The sequence below is a fragment of the Diabrotica virgifera genome, chromosome 1 (assembly GCF_917563875.1).
Source record: "Diabrotica virgifera virgifera chromosome 1, PGI_DIABVI_V3a".
In the NCBI taxonomy this organism is placed as follows: Eukaryota; Metazoa; Arthropoda; class Insecta; order Coleoptera; family Chrysomelidae; genus Diabrotica; species Diabrotica virgifera.
In genome coordinates this window covers 132,167,013-132,188,138 of record NC_065443.1, presented here as the reverse complement: position 1 = coordinate 132,188,138, position 21,126 = coordinate 132,167,013, and the positions used below count along the sequence as shown (strand labels likewise).

At 31.6% G+C, this 21,126-nt stretch overlaps 1 protein-coding gene across 2 annotated transcripts in view; it reads left to right on the top strand.

Annotated features, from left to right (window-relative positions):
• Window positions 1-14,897, top strand: part of LOC114327024 (zinc finger protein 845) — an 88,061-nt gene extending 73,164 nt beyond the window's left edge. Inside the window, exon 7 of one of the 2 annotated variants that reach the window (XM_028275519.2) lies at window positions 742-14,897. In XM_028275519.2, coding sequence (XP_028131320.2) covers window positions 742-1,134 — 393 coding nt within the window. In that variant the 3' untranslated portion in view covers window positions 1,135-14,897. The remainder of the gene's footprint in view (window positions 1-741) is intronic. The other variant, XM_028275520.2, reaches the window with a different exon arrangement.
• The last annotated feature ends 6,229 nt before the right edge of the window (window positions 14,898-21,126 follow it).

Genomic DNA, 21,126 nt, shown 5'->3' with positions numbered 1-21,126 from the left:
GTAACAATATGTCATTTTAGATAGAAAGTATACAAGGCAATAATAATATATTGGGTAAAAAAATTATAAATGGAAACGAAAAAGGTAATAAAATACAATGTATTCTATTTCGTGATAATTTTATTTATAAAATATGGAATCAACAATTTAAAAATAAAAATTCAGTTTGAACCAATAATAAGCAGTTAAGTATTTACTTTATTTTCAAGTTAGGTAGGTACTGATTTTATTTATAATAAATAAATTTAATAAAACTGTCAAGGATTGGTACCCTAATATTAAAATGTTAAAATACGTTACCGAGTGTTTTATTTTTAAGTGCCTTTAACCTGACGTCAACTATAAACAATTTATTTGCACGGTAGCTCCAACAACTGAAAATAGATATATGATATGTCATATCAGATGAAAGAGAATTAAAAAGGTAAACGAAAAATGTCAAAATATGCAGGGTGTCCCATTTAAAAAAACATAAGTATGGTTTATATTTCCTTAGCGAGACCCCCTAAAAAAGTTTTTTGTACGTCACTGAATCCGTCCATAATATATCTATTAAAAGTTCCTATAAAGTTTTTTAAAATTTTTCTTAATAAAGAAGATCTGTAACCCTGTCGATACTGGGCTAATCGCCCAGTATCTCGATAATGTGAGGAGCTATTGATGATTTGATTGGGCAATCGTTACTTTAACGAAAAAAAATCGTTCCTTTCTATCAAAATCTTTATTAATTAATGTTTTTAGGCCAAGCATTTTCAAGAAGAGCCGAAAAAGAAAGAATATGTATGTGAAATTTGCGCAAAAGTTTATCGTTTTAAAGTTAGTCTAGTTAGTCATCTGTATCATGTCCATCAGCAAGGTGAAATGAAGGTCTACATGTGTTATTCATGCAAATATAAAAGTTACAACAAATGCAAATTCATTTTACATACCAGAATTCATATGAAACAACAGGAATTCTTTTATTGTGCCAATTGGGAATATAAAACTATTAGAAAAATGAATCTCAAGCAGCATATGGTTAAACATGCGGATTCATCGAAAATGCAATTGTACAAGTGCAAAATGTGTTCTTTTAAGACAAAACGACCTCATACTTTAAGAAATCATGTTAAATATACTCACGGTACATTTTAATAATTATCTAATATGCAGTAACAGCCACGCTACTAGACAACGGGTACATTGATCTAAGACAGTCATGGACCCTTCACTTGTTTACTTTTATGTCTAGTGACAGGCGCGGATACGGGGGGGTCAACGGGTCCATGGACCCCCCTATTGTATTTAGTCTATAAGTATTTTTTTATTATCTATTATTTTTTTCTGTTAGCTCTAAGCTTTAAGCCATCAGTACAACACTAAATTACATGAAAACCGCTTCCAAAGAATCGAAAGAAGCCATAAAATCTAATAAAACACCCTTCTCTGAAAAATAATCTGCAGGCGCATTTGTTTGGGTACCGGTGGAACCCGGTTGAAATTTTTGTTATAATAAATAATAGTTATAAGTTATTAACATTTATAAATTACTGCAAAAATAAGGGATTTTTGCAATTATCTCCAATTGTTTATGTATTTAAAATTAGAAACTATTAAGATCTAGAATATTTATTTGAAACATTTTTCTCTAAAATCTACAAGGAATGTTTTATAGGCAAAAACATGATTTTTTACACTTTATAATCGTTTAAAAACAAAACAATGTCGGATATTGAAGCAATTGAGAACGAGAAAATGTTTTAATGTGCTTTAAGTATGTAGAAATACTGTAAGTTAAAAAGGTGCAAAATAAATTTCTCCTGTTTTAAGATTTTAATATAAATACTATTTTTAGTTTGGAATTATCTTCTATATCAAAATAAGCCACAATCCTTCAGTATTCACTATTCAGATTCAGGTAGATACATTTTACTCCCAAAATCATAATATAAAAGGACAAAGGACTGGTTATAAAATTAATATCGGTAAATCCGTATCCGTGGTTAGCACATTGTGTCACAAGCTAGTAAAAGTAATGAATTCTTGAAAATTGACCAAACTCCGTTGCCAAATCTATCCGCTAAAAAAATTTTCTAATAATTTTGATTTTTCGGTAGAAAAAAAAATCGGCAGATTAATTTGAAAATTAAGAATTTTGATTTTTCGGTAGAAAATAAGAGAATAGCAGAATAGGAGAATTAGGTAGATCGGTAGATTTGACAGGTATTTGGTAGAGCTACCGAAAAATCGGTGACTGTGGCATCGCTGTATTTGAGGTAAGTCTGTCCCCCCCCCCTATTATGAATTTTTAGATCCGCGCCTGTCTAGTGACATCTAGAACGTCATAAAATCTATAGAAACCAATATAAACATAGAAAGCTAACAGTTTATACGTTTATAGAACAGTTGTATTTGAAGTTTATAATTGACATTGTGCTGTAAAAATTATAAATATATTGTAAAATTATAAAATTGTAAAATTATAAAAGTATTGTAGTATTGTTATTAGTGTTCGAATAAAAATGTTTTAAAGCAGAGTAACAATACTATTAATTAAAGTATTTTTTGTATGAAAAAACAATTATTTTGAATAGTTTCATAGCAGTCACATGACATGATAGACATGAAAGTAACAGGTGAGAACGGACCGGATTAGCCCAAGCCTAGCAATTAGGTGCCCGTGTGTCTACTAGCGTGACGCTTACTCTATATTTAAGCACACGGAGCAGAATTGAAACAGCGTTGATCTGAGTTTAAAGGCCAAATTCTAAATTTGATGATTGTAGAAATTATGACGGAGAGTGTTTTGTCTCTCCGGTATTCAGACAATGTTACGTTACATATATTGGGACCGTGCAAGTTCGGCAAAGCGACACCTATTTCTACGTTCTGCAACTTTATTCGCACTTTTAATTATATTGGCCAATTATATTAGGTCTGGTTACTGGATAATTGTCAAGGCCATAGTCCAAAAAAATAATAAGAAGAAAAAATAAGATTCAGGTTATGTTATTAAAACGTAAACAATTGTATGTAGTAAATAAAATTAGTTATTAAAATGCAGTACTGCGAGCAAAATACAATTAATTAAATTTACCTTTATATAATAATTGCATATCATATCAATATTGTGGAGCAACATATAATTTTTTTTCTTCAATGACAGTAGATATGAAATGTATGTCAATTTGACAATTTCAATTGACAATATGAATTATTTAAGAAAGTTGCAATATTTCTCCGCTATTCGCGCACGATCGTTTCTCAATTCCCTTCCAAGTACTTGCACACCGCGAATACCGGGTGGTGAATCGTAAAACGGGCCATAGGAAACTCAATGTAAAATTCTAAACTGTTGAATTCGTGCTTCCCTAATTATTTTACATCAAAAGTCATGAGAGAATATTTGTAGAGAATTGAAATCTATATTAAAATCAAAAGTTAAAATTGTTCTACGATTTAAACGCATTCCAAAATTTTGAAAATTATAATACATTTGCCACAGTAGGTATGTGTGTAAAAGTTAGGCTACACGTTACTATTTAACTGACAGTGCTCACACCATTGACTGAATAAAAAATCTTTATTATTAATATTTTCTCCTCAACTGAGGGTATCTTATCAACTGTATTGTTTTTGAACAATAAATGATAAAAATATTGACAGTTCAGAAATGTGAAAATAATAACTTCATTGTGACACATTATTGCACTGTGTGTGGCCTAATTTTGGGCTGAAAAACTAAAAAATGTATTACATTTTTACAAAATTTTGAAATATGTTAGAACAATTTCAACAGTTATTTTTTCAATACAGATTTCAATCCTCTACAAATAGTTTCTAATGTCCTTTGATGTAAATTAATTAGGGAAGCAGGAATTCAACAGTTTAGAATTTTACATTGAATTTCCTATGGCCCGTTTTCCAATTCACCACCCGGTATATATAACACCGGTTTATAGCCTCCTGTGCTTTCCGGTTCCTAGGCTCCAGCCGCATCGATCTGTCCAATTTTCCTGGTCGGAGATCTCTCCCAGACATGGCTTTCTGGATTCCACTTATCCAGGTTGTTTTCAGTCTGCCCTTTTTCCTTCTTTCCGGAGGTTGCCATTCCATTATTAGCTTTGGGAGTCGATGTTCCTCCATTCTTTGTACATATCCATACCAACACAGTTGTTTTTGTTGGACTTCTTCAGTTATTCAGTTGCCAGGTTTCACATCCATATAGTACCACGCTTTTAAAGATGCTATTATATAGCTGTGTTATCTTTTCTTTTGATATGGTTTTTGACCAAAGTAGTGAGTTCAAAGCTCCTGAAGCTCGATTTTTGACCCTTCGCTTCGTTATCGATCATTCTCTATCTGTACACTAAACATACTAAGCGAATACGTTCGATAACGAAGCGAAGGGTCAAAAATCGAGGTCCTGTTACGTTACATGTGTCTCATATATTTTAAAGTAATTGTAAAGCTTGGTACACATATGCGAGCCGAGCTGTATGCGAACGTTATATTCGTATAATTTCGAACTGAACTAACCCTTTCGGAGCTGTTCGTCGCGTGTGTCGAACCATGGCCTGTCGGTTTTTAAGACGAACACAAAGAGTATTCGCAGTTCAGTTTTGACCGCGTACATAGCGATAATATCTTGTTCGTTTTGTTGAATCGAGATTGTATGAACGAGGTGTTCCTATTCCTAGAGATAAGAAATGTGAGAAATATAATCAGAGAGATAAAGGCAGTTTTTGTTTTTATTTGATTCAGAGTTGGATCACCATCTCCACATAGCTATTTCATCATCTATGCGTCATCAGTGGAGCTATGCAGTCACAACTCTAAACCAAGAGTTTACCCTGCCTATTTAAGGGAAAACGTCGCGATGAAATGATTCCACCTTTTGAGACGCAAAACAGCGACATCTCTCGTAATACGAGGAAGACGAAAAGCCCTAGATACAAAGTTTACTACATTTAAACAATTAGAATAATTGAAATAAAAATAAGAAACAATATGTTAAATACAAGACTTTTCGTTAAGAAACTGCTTTCTGGCTGCATCCTGTATCTCCGGCTTTTACAATATATAAGCACAAGAGACGACGAATATACAAGAAAGCAAATAAAGGACACTGGCCACGTATTTACCTTCTTTTCGTCTAGGAAAAGGACCGAAAGACAGTTTCAGGTACTCAAATCTGAGTTAAGATGAAAAAGATAAAGGCAGTTTTTGTTTTTATTTGATTCAGAGTTGGACACAATATAATCAATTTTTATTTTACAGTGATAAACAAATAATTACTGTCTTTATTTACATTTAGAACGTGACTTTGAGATAAAATTACAAATGAAATGAATCATTTACATAAACTTTGTACAATTGTTGGTTCGTAGTTGATTATTCGCTTTCCATGGATTGTGATGAGTTCGTTGTAAAATATTTTCAACTAACTGTACGCGCGAGCAGTTCGCAAACAGTTCCGCTCTCATATGTGTGTACCCAGCTTAAGAAATGCCAAATATAATTGAATTTCAATAAATACACTTAGATTGTGTCTGAATCGGGTGGTGGGGGGGGATTTTAATTTAAGAATTAGGGTTAAGATGGTGAGCTTTAAGAGTAAACAGTAGCGATCAACAGGTAGCAATAAAATATAACTTCGGGAGATAGTATCATAAACTTTGGCAACTGTGGTAATCTTTGACATAAGATTAATATTTTGACAATATCATAGTCGCGCTAAATGGAAGTAATAGAAAACGATTTTATTATTAATAAATAGATATTTATAAAAATAAACCAAAATGGGTGAAAATTTTATGTTAAGATAGGTATTTAGAAAGGTATTTGCATGAAATATATAATAGTAAGAAAATAATAAATAATCATTTTTTGTTGTGAAGCGAAACAAATTTCGATTTTCGCATAATTTTGGCACGGTTTTTAATGGACTTTTTCTTGGAAGGTTTCACTTTATTCTTTGGTTTGATTTACTTTTTTCATTTTGTTAAACTATTGATAATATTTTTATAATAAAAAATCCTCCTAAAACTTTATATACCTACTCGGATTAGAATTCGAAATATTTTTACGTAAAATATACTTATAGTATTTTTACTACAAAAGCGATATTACGTAGGTCAAAATTTTTGACGTAAGAGAACTCTCAAAACATTAGAATGTGATTATTGCCATGTTTATAATAAACATGGCAATAATGTAAAGTCACATTTTGTAGTAAAAATACTATACCTACCTACATATAACTAAAACTCACAATTAACAACAATCTATTCTTTCAAAGAGGCCAACAACTTATACAACAACAACAAATATATAATAAATGAACTATCAATAAACACTACTTTCCTATGAAACAACAAAACGAATTCTTAAATTAACACACTACTGCACTGAACAGATCATAGAAAAAAGTGTTGTGTGATTTGGTAGAATGCGATCTTACCCTTCAAAAAATATGTCACGTATTTCAGCACCTGTTTAATTGGAAGGATACTACAAATCTGGCCTCCACATAAGTGGTCTGTAGCTTCTACATGATAGGTGTGAAATTTTAAACATTCTTGCTGTCGATTGGATAGGAAGAGTGGTATAATCTAGCCTCCATGCTAGGTACATCATGTACATCATAGCCTCCATACGGTACTTCCAATATTTAATATTTTATTTATTCATGTGGACAATAAAGGTAAAACACAAACAACTTTTGTTTCTTACTTATTTATTTAAACAATAATGTGACATTTTACATAGAAATATGAGTAATTTGGATTAAATAAATGTTTACTTGTCGAATTTTTCCACCGTCTGCACACAACAGCTGAACGGAGCCATTAGACCTAACAACAAAGCGTGAAATAAAATGTGTATTTTAAAACTGTTGGATAAACAGTACCTACAATCAGAAAAACTTACCTTTAAAAAGGTACTCGATTATGAAATAACAAAAATATCAAAAAACAGACTGAATATCAGCTTTTTATGGTGACACAAACACATCACATAACCGACCATATAAAATAAGTGAACGACAACGAACGAACGAACACGAACACAGATTACAGATTCACAGATAGCGCAGGATTTGTCAAAAGTCATGTTCCACCAATCACAAGGCCGACATCAGCGCCTCTGACTAAATGGAAGGAAAATAAATACGATTACATGTTTTTTATTCGCTGTGTCTAGGTACACGCTAACGTGTACGCAAATAAAAAAGTTAGGTACACGCGAATTAAACTTCATCAAGCCAGTGACGTCATTATTTAGCATACGTAGTGACTTTATATTTTGGTACACGCTATTTTGATATGTTTATTGTTTGTTTGATAGAAAAATATTTATTATTAAGGAGAGGGGAAGGGAAGCAGGACTATTCAGATGTTTCAAACTTAATAATGTAATAAATCAATGTGTATATAAAAGTATTATATTCACGTTAGCGAAATAAATTTTAGTTGACATGAAATGTACAAAATATTGTTAAAGATTTGTTTACTACGTAAGTTAATTATACCAGTTTATAAACTATAAACCAATGCTGTTGTGTTTATTTCTATTTATACAGGGAATTGAACTTGTTACGATTTTCATAGAAAATATGTTATAACATTGTAAATACCCTATATAACATAATAAACCTTTATATTTTTGTGATGGGGAAGTTAAGAAGATTTCGAACATAAAATAAAATATAGAGTGTTCCATTAAAAAAAAAACATAAGTTTGGTCTGCCACTATGTTATCGAACGCCCTGTAACATTTTAACTAATTTTGTAATATGAAGCTCGAAGTTTGCTACAATTTTTGTTATTAACTTTTATTGCTATCCATTACTATAGCGGGTCTACTGAGCTTTATCACACTAATCAATCGGCCTGTATCTTTTATCTTAATACTTCTGCTACCGTTAATCATGAATTTTTGTCTTTGTCTATCTTTTTCATACTGTTTTAAAATAATGTTAAACTCATTAAAATAACTAAATAATTGTTCACATTCCATAGTTAATTTAAAAAAACACTAAACAAATAAAAAATAAGAATCTCTTTACTCGTGGCTCGCGGCTCAAGTTAACGTGTATGTAAAAAACCAGTAACAGTGCACGCTAAATAGTGACGTCACTGAATTGATGACGTTTCGCGTGTACCTAACTTTTTTATTTGCGTACACGTTAGCGTGTACCTAGACACAGCGTTTTTTATTAGAGTGAGCGGGGCATGGAACAGATATCGATAAAGATGACAGAACAGATTAGAGAAAATCTGACGCAGGTTTGTCAAACTGACAGTGATAATTTCTCTATGTTGCCTAATTAGTTATTTAGTTATAATATGTTCGATTTCTTGTTAGAAATAAAAAAATTTTAGTAGTTCCAAGATTACACAAAATCTAGGCATGGGATAAAAAAGTTTATTTGAAGAAAGTTTTTTTTTCTTCTTAATGGCGGTACAGGCTCCTTTTTTCAATATTTTATTTAGTTATAGAGTAATTTCCACGTACTAACATATTTCTGAAATTGGGCTCTGTACCGCCATTCTTTATTTTATTACTAATATGTGTGCGAAATATCTCGACAAAATATTCAGAATTTGAGCCGCAATCTGGAACGCGTTTGTTGCTACCTGTTGATCGCTACTGTAGCCTATTAAGGCAGTTTTCTACTTTTGAGGAGTGCCATAGACATGCAAATATTTAAATTTATATTTATTTTAATTCTCGGGTGAGGGGGTGCAGACGAGTTACATTTGCATCAAATGACACATATCAACCTCTTTATATTTTCAACAAATTGTAAGAAAAGTAACATATTAAGGGCACGTTCGCATGTATCGCATTGACGCGCTTTTACAACTAATACATATACAGTGCGTAAATCGTTCAGCTGGACATAGGGAACATACATTGTATACATTTAAATACATAAATACTTACATTGTATTATATTGAGATAATTGTGGCAACTTCGCTCTCCCAATGACAATATAGTTGTTAGCATTAAGGGGCATTAACCTCAAAATTGACAATTAATTTCGGGTGACACAAATAAACGTCAAAACATGACATTGTAGTAGAAGTATTTTTGATCTAATGGGAAAACTGTGTCTGTCTAATTTGAAAATTAATTTTTAAATAAAAGATATTTTAAAAATTAAAGTAAAATAATTATTAATTCATAAGTCATAATCTTCGTTTTTGATTTATTTATGGACTGCCTTGCATTCAAAAGCACTCATTTTATTCATTATAACAGCTCTATTGCACCAGAAACTCGTACTCGAACAGAAGTTTCAACTAACACAGCTTAGCGCAGTTGCCACAATGATCTCGATGTATATTCCCTATGTCCAGCAGAACGATTTACTTACTGTATAAGAGTAGTTTCATACTCTTATTCTTGTAAGAGATCGCTGTATGAATTCATCTAAAAAAGAGTTTATTTACAATATGTACAAGATAGATTAAAAACATTAATATAACTAAAATAACTTAAAAATACAAACCTAAAAAAGAGAATCAAGAACAATGCTATTTCTTATGAGTTTTTGACAACTATCAAATAATTTACAAAACGTCAGTCAAACTACAAACTACAATTATAGAGTCATGCCTCCTAAAACTACAAATACCCTAAATTATCGAAATGTTGTTTTATTAAAAATAAGCATAGTTTTATTTTTACATCCCCCCACCAACAGGTATGACAAACCATTAAAGTCTATGGTTGGTCACAAGGCATCAATTTTGAGATGTGAAAATAATTCATATCGTTCCTTTTGTATCCAATATCTATTTCATATAACGTATTTGAAATTCGTTTCTTTATTTGAAACGGGCCTAGTCTTATTTCATCAAGCTTTTTTCTATTTAGCTTGGATTTATTTTCCACATATGCCCAATCTCCTTCTTTAAATTCATAGAATTTTCTATTTTTGTCATACAGTTTTTTGTTATATTCATGATGTCGTACTGAATTTTTATAAGCTATTTGCTTATCTTTTGACAAATTTCTTGTTTCACAAAGTTCCTCGGGAACAATCGGATCCGCTTTTCCAAAAATCAAATATTCTGGGCTGTATCCGGTTACGGAATGATCTGTTCTATTATATTCATCTATACATTCTTCAGCTATTTTTGTCCATGCTCTACTTCTAGTTTCATTTAATTTGCATCTTATCCTATTAACTAATGTTTGATTAAGTCTTTCATTTAAACCATTTGAAAATGGGCAGTCCACTGCTGTAAAAACCAGTTGAATATTTAACTGTTTCATATTATTTCTAAATATTTTGGAATTAATTCCCGGATACTGATCTGTTAATAATGTTTTTATGGGGTGTTTATCTTGAATTTTAGAGATTAGTTTAATGAAATCATCTGTCGTCTGATTTTTGGAAGTAACTGCAAATGCATATCTGGTAAAATGATCTACAAGTAAGTGGAGGTATTTTTTTGTTGAACGATTGCCAGCAAATCCTCCTATTGTATCTAGAGACATAATCTCGAAAGGTTCTTTTGCCGGACCTAATTGTGACAAGAGACCACATTTTGGACCTACTCTTGTTTTATTTTTCCAGCAGATCTCGCATTTCTGGCAGATATCCTTTGCCAGTAAATCCAAATTCTTAATGTAGTAAAAATTCCTAATTTTGTTAATTACTTTACCAGCACAAATATGACCATAAAATTTGTGAATTTTTGTTACTAACTCCACTCCAAAATCCTTGGATAATATTATTTTTTTCTGGTTCTTCCTCAATTTATAGAATACATCTTGGTTGAAAATTGTTCCTATCATTTTATCTATAGCTTGTCGATTATTATTCTGGTCTTGTTTTATCTCAGTTAATGTCACTAGGTTCACTGTTTTTATAAATGTTTCTGCATTTTCTATATTTTCCAAAACTGGGTTTCTAGAAAGGCAATCTGCTTCTACATTTCCTTTTCCGGGTTCATATTTAATGTCGAAGTCAAATTGTGAAAGAAAATGAGTCATATCTCCTAATTCTTCATCTGGTCTTGTACGAAGTTCTCTTCCCTCAAGGGGCTTATGATCAGTAATAACTACAAATTTTCTTCCCATTAGCCAGTATTGCCAAAATTTTAATGCTTCTTTAATTGCCAGGCACTCTAAAAAAATTGCTTTTTTGTTTTTCTGATATTTGTTCAATTTTTTTGAAAAGTAAGCCACAGGTTTCATTTCTCCATCTTCTTGTTTTTGTTTGAGAACTGCACCAACTCCTAAAATACTAGCATCGGTATATATAATTGTAGGAGCATTTGGGTCAAAAATAGCTAGAATAGGTTCAGAGCAGAGAATACTCTTTACCTTATTAAAGGCTGCTTGGCAGTTTAAAGACCAGTGGAATTTAATATCTTTTCTAAGTAAATTATGTAATGGTTCTAATAATCTGGCTGAATCTTTTATATATTTGTGATAAAAATTAACTTTTCCCAAAAACTGTCGTATTTTTTTCCTGGTATCTGGTGCTGGAAAATTTCTGATCGATATTAAATTATCATGTAAAGGACGAACTAAATTGTTTCCCACAATGTGTCCTAAATATTTTACCTCTTTTCTTGCAAAATTACACTTTAGAAGTTTGAGCCTAAATCCCTCTTCTAAAATGGCTTCCATGAGTCTTTCAATGTGCTCTAAGTGTTCTTCAAATGATAATGAAAATATTAAAATATCGTCTATGTAATTTATACAAAATCAATTTAAATTATGTTTTCTGATAATATTATTTAAAATTCTTTGAAATATTGCTGGTGATGTTTTAAGCCCAAAAGGTAAGCATTTCCATTGCCAATGACCATCTTGTGTAACGAAGGCTGTCTTATATTTATCTTTATTCCGAACTGGAATACACCAAAAAGCAGAATTTATATCTAAAGTAGTAAAGAATTTAGCATTCCGTGTTTTGGTCAAAATCTCGTCAATTAATGGAAAATGTTGTGGTTCGGGAACAATTAATTTGTTTAATTCACGAAAATCGATGCATAATCTTGTTTTAGATCCTTCATCTTTTTTAAGAGCCAATGTAACAGGTGCTGCAAAGGGCGAAGATGATTCTTCTATTAAATTTGCTTTTAACAATTGTCCTATTTGAAATTCTATCTCTTTTTGATCCTCTATTGAGCATCTATATGGCTTCTTTGCGACAAATTTATGTTCTAAAAGTTTAATTTGAGCTTCATTATTTTGAACTTGCCCAATATCAAATTTATGTCTTGCAAAAATATTGTCATATTTATTTAGTAATATTTCTATTTTACTTTTCTGATCTGGCTGTACATGTTCTAATTTTGCTTCAAAAAGCTCTGTGGGAATTCCTTCATTAAAGTTTATTGTATATTCAGTCATATTAATATTGTGATTAAATTTTTCAATCTTCTCTTCAATATTTTCATCTAATCTTTGATAAATTTCTAAATCAAAATCTTGTTTCATTTGAAAATTCAAAATAGAATCTAATCCAAGTAGAATATCATACTCGAAATACTCATCATTAATTACAAAAAGATTAACATTTTTCTCGATCTTATTAATTTTCATTTTTGCAGTTAGTTTTCCTGTAAAATTTGTTCTGCCATTTACCGTTTTAAACATATTCCTATCTTCCTGAATAACTAATCCCAACTTACCTGCTACCTTCGAATTCAGAAGAGTAACATTTGAACCTGGGTCATAGATTCCACATAATTCTCTATTATTTAGGAATACTTTTAATTTGATCAATGGCAGCAAATTCAGTTTTTTTGGTCGGTTATCGTTTCATTTAATGTCTCCTGTATAGCAATATTAGTAACATATTTAATATCATTTGATTTGTTTTTTTGTATTGTTTTCATATCTTTTTGCTTTAAACGGCACATTGCCTCTGGGTGAAACCTCCCAGAGAATCCTTTTTTATCACAATATTGACAACTTTTTTTTTCTTCTGAAATTTGTTGAAAATTTGGTTTTGTCTGTGATTTATCTTTCTTTCTTATAACTGAACTTTCCAATTTTCGTAATTCACCTATCAATTTTTCCATTGTTGTAACGTCAGCTCTATTAATATTATTTTGTATATGAATTGGCAAATTTGTCACAATTAAATCGATTAGTATATCACTAGGAAAATCATTTTTGACATTTAGCAATAAATTTTCTTTACGAAATGCATAATCAACAAGACTACCATCTATATACTTAAAAGAATACGCTTTCCTATGGTTATGCCAACCTGTTTCACAAAAACTATCTAAAAAATTAATTTTCCATACCTCAAAACTGTTATCTAAGCCTAATGTTATTATTTTTGATTCAAACCATTCCTTTGCTATTCCATCAAGAAACAGACGTAGAATCAAAATCTTGTCTTTTTCAGCATCCACTTCACATCGCGAACATTCTGATTCGAAGGTATTAAGCCATGAATTCATTGGAACATCTTTCCCATTAAAATTTCGAAGTACAAAATCATCTTTTATTTTTTTATAGTTTTTCTTTTCAACTTTAAGTATACCTGTTTTACTATTTTGGGGCAACTGGACTAATGCTGGAGATTGTTCAATCGCTTCTGTCTTCTCATACTCTGGTAATAAGGTCTGCTGTAGGTACTCATTTTGATAAAACACATCACCATCTGAATCAAAATAAATCAATTTCAAATTATCATCTAATGCAATGGTACAGATTCGAAAGCATCCACTTGATTTCATAGACGCTAAAATGTTTTTAACTTTTTTCAAACGGAATAGTTCAGAATGATCATCTTGAAGTTGATTTTCAGCAGGCAGTTTATAATAAAAAGGGGACCCTGTTGGCTGCAGCCACTTAAATTTATACACATTCTTCTCACTATCACTACAGCTTGCTTCTACAGCAATACAAATTTTCATCGATGTAGTATTCATCCTTAATTTGTCCATATAACGGCTTGAAAATCTATTGTTATCACTATTTTCGCTTGGTAAGCTTAAGTTCTTGATTTATAAGAGTAGTTTCATACTCTTATTCTTGTAAGAGATAGCTGTATGAATTCATCTAAAAAAGAGTTTATTTACAATATGTACAAGATAGATTAAAAACATTAATATAACTAAAATAACTTAAAAATACAAACCTAAAAAAGAGAATCAAGAACAATGCTATTTCTTATGAGTTTTTGACAACTATCAAATAATTTACAAAACGTCAGTCAAACTACAAACTACAATTATAGAGTCATGCCTCCTAAAACTACAAATACCCTAAATTATCGAAATGTTGTTTTATTAAAAATAAGCATAGTTTTATTTTTACACATATATAGATAAAAGTCATTATATTTATTATATAGAGCATCATTACAGTTGCTTTCCTGATGAGAACAAAAGAGTTCGAAATGGTCCATAGAAAGATGGTAGTGATCTCTGAATCGAAATTAAATATAATGCCTTTTATCTACCCACGGTTTTACTCACGTATCGAGTACTAGGAAGCAGATTTGTTGATCTTTACCTCATCGGTGAATTGATATGTTGTGGAGTGCAACTATGTAGACTCCCCATGTCTATACATTCATTACCCTTTTCCTTGCAATTTTTAGAAGGATGGGAATAGGTATAAGAGAGAATCTGTTTCCGAACTAAGAAATCCAAAGATTTTATTATTTTTAAACATTTATTTGTTTGAAAATGGAGTCTTTTGGGTTTCGACATTTTGTTAATACATATACATATTTTTATTCAGGCCGTGTAAGAAGTACTCTGCGAAATGTGTACGCATCTTTAAATGTGACTGAATGTACATACTTAGTTGTAAAAAGATTTATCGCCTTGTAAATTCCTTATATATTTTGATTTTTAAATTTAGCGTTTGGTATGTGGCATGTACAAATTTTCAGAAAATAAATTTTGTATAAGTATAATCATTAGTTTGTGTAAATTATTTCCTTATTTCAACCTCTCCGCGGGTAGTAAATTTTTCTTTACTAAAAAATTTAATAAATGAAAATAATTGCTATTCTTGTGGGATCGGTACTCACATGAGGGACTGCAGGTGTTCGGATTCAATAAGCGTCTCTTTGTAAAGACAATGACTTTACTAAGTATCAAGATTTTTACTCAGCACAAACACTACACATCTATGTAACTCTCCTGAACTAGTGATAGTACACTTAGTGACATTAGAAGTGTTAAGTCGAATTTACATGATTTATCAGGTGATTTTGTCATATGATTTGGCCATGGAATGAAATGTACATACATGTTTACACTGTGTGATTTGTCATAAGTAAGCATTAGCATGCGGCTCGTTTTGTCATAGACACTGTCTGTGGCTCGTGATGGGTCAAATCATATGATAAATCACGTAGTGTAAAGTCGACTTTACACCCAGAAGGAATAATAACTTTTCAACGATTGTCATTTGTTTCGAGCCTCTGTCATATGTTGTATAATCTGTGTATAATACTAATATACACGGATTATACGACATATATGACAGAAGCGTTGAAAAGCCCTAAATTTACATCAATTATGAAACGATAACTTGGACAAGAATTTTGGGTAATATCAAAAAAAATAATGTGTTGGCGACCCCGTAGCTGAATACACTCCTGTACATGTCTAGGCATTGACAAAATGAGATAATCGATGTCTAAATACTTGTAGCACATTGTTCCAAGCAACTTAAACTTCTTGGATTAACTGTGCCAGAGTCTGTGGAGGATCGTGCAAAGTGGACAGACTCCTTCCCATTATATCCAACACATATTCGATAGGATTTCAATCCGGTGAACGGGGTGGCCACGGCAAAACATTAACTCCAGTTTATTGGAACAAGTCCATAGTTTGACGATCAATATGGGGACGTGCGTTATCTTGCAGAAAAAGAATGTATGTACCAACGGCTGTCTAGATAAGGTAAGCAGTGGTTTGTAAGTTGTCACCAACAGAACACGCAGCTGTCATACTGCCTCGAATAAACACATATAGTGGTCATCCAGCTACCATAGGTAATAGATACATATAGCCCCTCAAATTAATACTCCAACTCCAACTGTCCTGCAAACCCGATATATCTAGTCGCCCTTCACGGCGGTGTCTTATCATCCCATTCTGCTGCCCAGTGCTTCCGTTCTCTGCATGAATTCAAATGTTGATGACAGTGTTTCGCAGTCAAAGAAAACACTAGTCGTGGGCGAAATGAAACCAGTCCAAAAGTTCGAATACGACGGTACAATTTACGCTTAGTAACAGAGGTCTACTTTCTACTCTAAACCATTGAGCAGCAATTTTGACGCGTAGTAGCAAAAGGATCTTGCATGAGCCATTAATTCTAAAGCGCCTATTTTGACGCTTTGTGGTATGACTCGGTTAACCATTTACGGCCGGTTTCACAAAGTAAAGTTAACTTGTGGTTAAGAGATAACCAGAAGTTACGTCAAAATATGCGTTTTAGTTTCAGGTCAACGGCGAAGTATGGTTAACTCACAGAATTTTTAACCAGAGGTTGGAGTGGGTTACCCTTATGGGTATACCCAGAAGGGTAACAATTATGAAACTGAAACGCATATTTTGGGGTAATTTTGAGGTTATCTCTTAACCACAAGTTAACTTTACTTTGTGAAACCGGCCGTTAGTGTTCTTTCAAGACGCCGTTGTTTGATTGTAGCAAAGCATTGTTATAAGGCACTAAAATCAGCCACACGTCTCATCAAAGTGGCTCGTCTGTAGTCGTTCATTTAAAATAATGCTTTGCTGGCGGTGGCGGACACCGATTTCAGACACCAGTGTCTTTTAGTCTGAAAGGGTACTTAGTCTTCTTCGTGTTCCTCTTAGAATATAAAATAAACGTGTTCCCTACCTTCGTTTGTCTACTCACGCATAACCGTCATTGCTGTATAATTAACACGACATGCGACGGCCAATTTCGCAAAATCCTGAAGAATTTTTTCGAAGAATTCTGAAGATATCATAGACCGAGCATGTAACAAACAACGAAGTCAGGAGAAGAGTCAACAAAAGACTGGAAATATTGGAAAACAATCAAGGCACCAAAGCTGCACCTGGGCCATGTTATGCGAAGGTTATGCGTAATGAGAGATACCGCAAAAATAACATATTTTGTAACTTGAGAATTCCGAATAATTTATGAGTATTACTTATTATTTAAATAAAATACTTTAGCAAGCTTATAGTAAGTCCTGGTATTTTATTTTAATAATATATAATATAGGTGAGGGTGAGGCTTGTCCATTTGAATTTCCCGCCAAATGGTGATTAGTTTTAACTGTTTTAACACACCGGTCGCAAATGGCGAAAGGAACCAAATTTTTACAGTGAGTTGCCAATCTAAACCGAACTATTCAGAGCAGCACCATCTAACAGAATAGCATTGATGATTGCCAACCTCCGTCGCGGATATGGCAGGTAAAGAATATTATGTCTCACGGTTATTAGACTTTATTACGGTTGTCTTGTCCGACGGTGGTGGGGAGACTTATATTTTTGACTTTACGTCACAAGAGTTTACATTCCCATATTTTTAAATGATTTTCGATCATTGAATGTGTGTTATTGTGTATATATGTGTATTATTTGTGATATTATGAAATAATAAGACAAATAGTGCACATTTTTATCTTATACCGGGTGGTGAATCGTAAAAAGGGCCATAGGAAACTCAATGTAAAATTCTAAATTGTTGAATTCCTGCTTCCCTAATTATTTTACATCAAAAGTCATGAGAGAATACTTGTAGAGAATTAAAATCTGTATTAAAATTGTTCTACGATTTAAATGCATTCCAAAATTTTGAAAAATATGATACATTTGCCACAATAGGTATGCGTGTAAAAGTAAGGCCACACGTTACTATATATTTAACTGATAGTGCTCACACCATTGACTGAATAAAAAATCTTTATTATTAATCCTTTCTCCGCAACTGAGGGTATCTTATCAACTGTATTGTTTTTAAACAATAGATGATAAAATAAAAATATTGACAGTTCAAAAATGTGAACATTATTGCATTGTGTGTGGCCTAAGTTTGGGCTGAAAACTAAAATGTATTACATTTTTACAAAATTTTGGAATATGTTTAATTACGTAGACCAATTTTAACAGTTATTTCCAATACAGATTTCAATCCTCTACAAATAGTTTCTAATGTCTTTTGATGTAAAATAATTATAAGGGAAGCTGGAATTCAACAGTTCGGAATTTTACATTGAGTTAATGCAAAATTTTGACGCATGTCAAAATTCTCAATGTGTTTTAATTGTATTCATTTTTTTCAAATCCTGAGAAAACTAATAAATATTTTTGAAAAATTTAAACTCAGAATGAAAGACTACATTATTACCGAGGGCTGAAAGACCCTGAAAACTTCTATAATGTTTATTTTAATAAGTTACAGGGCTGAAAATAAAAGAGAAGTGCGATATTTAATTTCAAATATTTCATTCAATAAAATCTGCTTGTTTATTCTAAAGGGCTTTCCGCCCTCGGTAATAATGTAATCTTGCATCCTCCGTCTAAAATACTTGGTTTTCTCAGGATTCGAAAAAAATCATATTACGATTCAAATAACAGTAAACTCTCGTGACGTAATCTCACCCTTAATGTTCATTGGTTAGTCGATTTAGGCAACCGTAGTAATGTCCAGAATAGGGAGTTTTTGTGCACACAAATACGTAAACGTAACGCATCTTTTTGACATATACGCTTGCGCATTAATGGTTGAACTCCCGTATCGCGATACGTATTACCTAAGGTTACGGGCTGGTACGTTAGGTTCATACGCATCCCTATCGAGCCGAAAGTCACCGAATGCACACGAGGATCTTGCCCGATTACCTACCAAATGAACATTTCATCAGCGTACTACCTGTTTATAAACATTTTAAGGTTATATTGGTTACTGGTTTAGTCTATTTGAGTAAAATTATTCTGTGTTTGTAATTGGAAATTGGAGCTTCATAATAGATTTAAAATTTTATTGTTTTTAAATTGTCTATTAATAAAGCAAAACAAACAAATCTTGTATTAATTTAAGAAATACAGTGATCACCACAATTAATAACTAGATAAACAAATGACCTAGTTTCAGTAAAATTTTCAAATAAATATTACCACACTATTTACATTATACCTACTGGAATTCTGATGTAGGTATATAATAATTTACAACTAAAAAGTAGGTATAAACAAAAATAAAACAATTTTAACCTAAGGAAAAATAATATTTTTATATTTAAATAGAAGCAATTAAAACCATACAATTTCATCATTCATTTATCTTTTTTTACATTTGTATATTAATCGTATATTGTGTGAACATTGTTTTATTTTTTTAAATGTCAACGGAATTTAAAAATGACTTTACGATTTGCTTTACGTTACGTTAAGGCAGTTACAAAAACTACCTTATTTTAACATTCATCCTCTACGACACGTTAGTTGCTTTACGTATACGGAGATGCGTACGTTACGTAGCAACAAAAGGGAGTTTTTGTTGCTACGTAACGTACGCATCTCCGTATACGTAAAGCAACTAACGTGTCGTAGAGGATGAATGTTAAAATAGGTAGTTTTTGTAACTGCCTTAACGTAACGTAAAGCAAATCGTAAAGTCATTTTTAAATTCCGTTGACATATACAATTAATATACAAATGTAAAAAAAGATAAATGAATGATGAAATTGTATGGTTTTAATTGCTTCTATTTAAATATAAAAATATTATTTTTCCCTAGGTTAAAATTTTTTTATTTTTGTTTATACCTACTTTTTAGTTGTAAATTATTGTATACCTACATCAGAATTCCAGTAGGTATAATGTAAATAGTGTGGTAATATTTATTTGAAAATTTTACTGAAACTAGGTCATTTGTTTATCTAGTTATTAATTGTGGTGATCACTGTATTTCTTAAATTAATACAAGATTTATTTGTTTTGCTTTATTAATAGACAACTTAAAAACAATAAAATTTTAAATCTATTATGAAGTTCCAATTTCCAATTACAAACACAGAATAATTTTACTCAAATAGACTAAACCAATAACCAATATAACCTTAAAATGTTTATAAATGGGTAGTACGCTGATGAAATGTTCATTTGGTAGGTAATCGGGCAAGATCCTCGTGTGCATTCGGTGACTTTCGGCTCGATAGGGATGCGTATGAACCTAACGTACCAGCCCGTAATCTTAGGTAATACGTATCGCGATACGGGAGTTCAACCATTAATGCGCAAGCGTATATGTCAAAAAGATGCGTTACGTTTACGTATTTGTGTGCACAAAAACTCCCTAATAACTCCCTAATCTCTCCCATACGCATCCCTATCGAGCCGAAAGTCACCGAATGCACACGAGGATCTTGCCCGATTACCTACCAAATGAACATTTCATCAGCGTATTCTCCTTTTCATGAACATTTTTCAGTGCGTCACAAATTATAGAAAAAAAGGTAAGTCCGTGATAATACACATTTATGACATTTATTCTAACGTGACATTTTAGTTAAATCTGACAGTTGTCAAATTTTATTTTCAATTTGGAATAAAATAAAATCAATTGTGTCTATTGCATTTATAAAATGGTATTTTCTTTCATTTGTATAGTCTTATAAATTGTACAGATTATATTGATAATATTATTATTTTATTTAATAAATAATTCTTTTTTGATTATGGCGCCATCTATCGACAACTAGAATAATCACCGAACTAGAATAATTACCAAAGTACTCAAAGACGTGCCTTTTTTTCTGTCACATACAATTTAATGCGTTAGAGAAAAATCGAAAAACTGTGACGCACTGAAAGATGATCATGAGAAAAAGAATACTACCTGTTTATAAACATTTTAAGGTTATATTGGTTATTGGTTAAGTCTATTTGAGTAAAATTATTCTGTGTTTGTAATTGGAAATTGGAGCTTCATATAGATTTAAAATTTTATTGTTTTTAAGTTGTCTATTAATAAAGCAAAACAAACAAATCTTGTATTAATTTAAGAAATACAGTGATCACCACAATTAATAACTAGATAAACAAATGACCTAGTTTCAGTAAAATTTTCAAACAAATATTACCACACTATTTACACTATACCTACTGGAATTCTGATGTAGGTATACAATA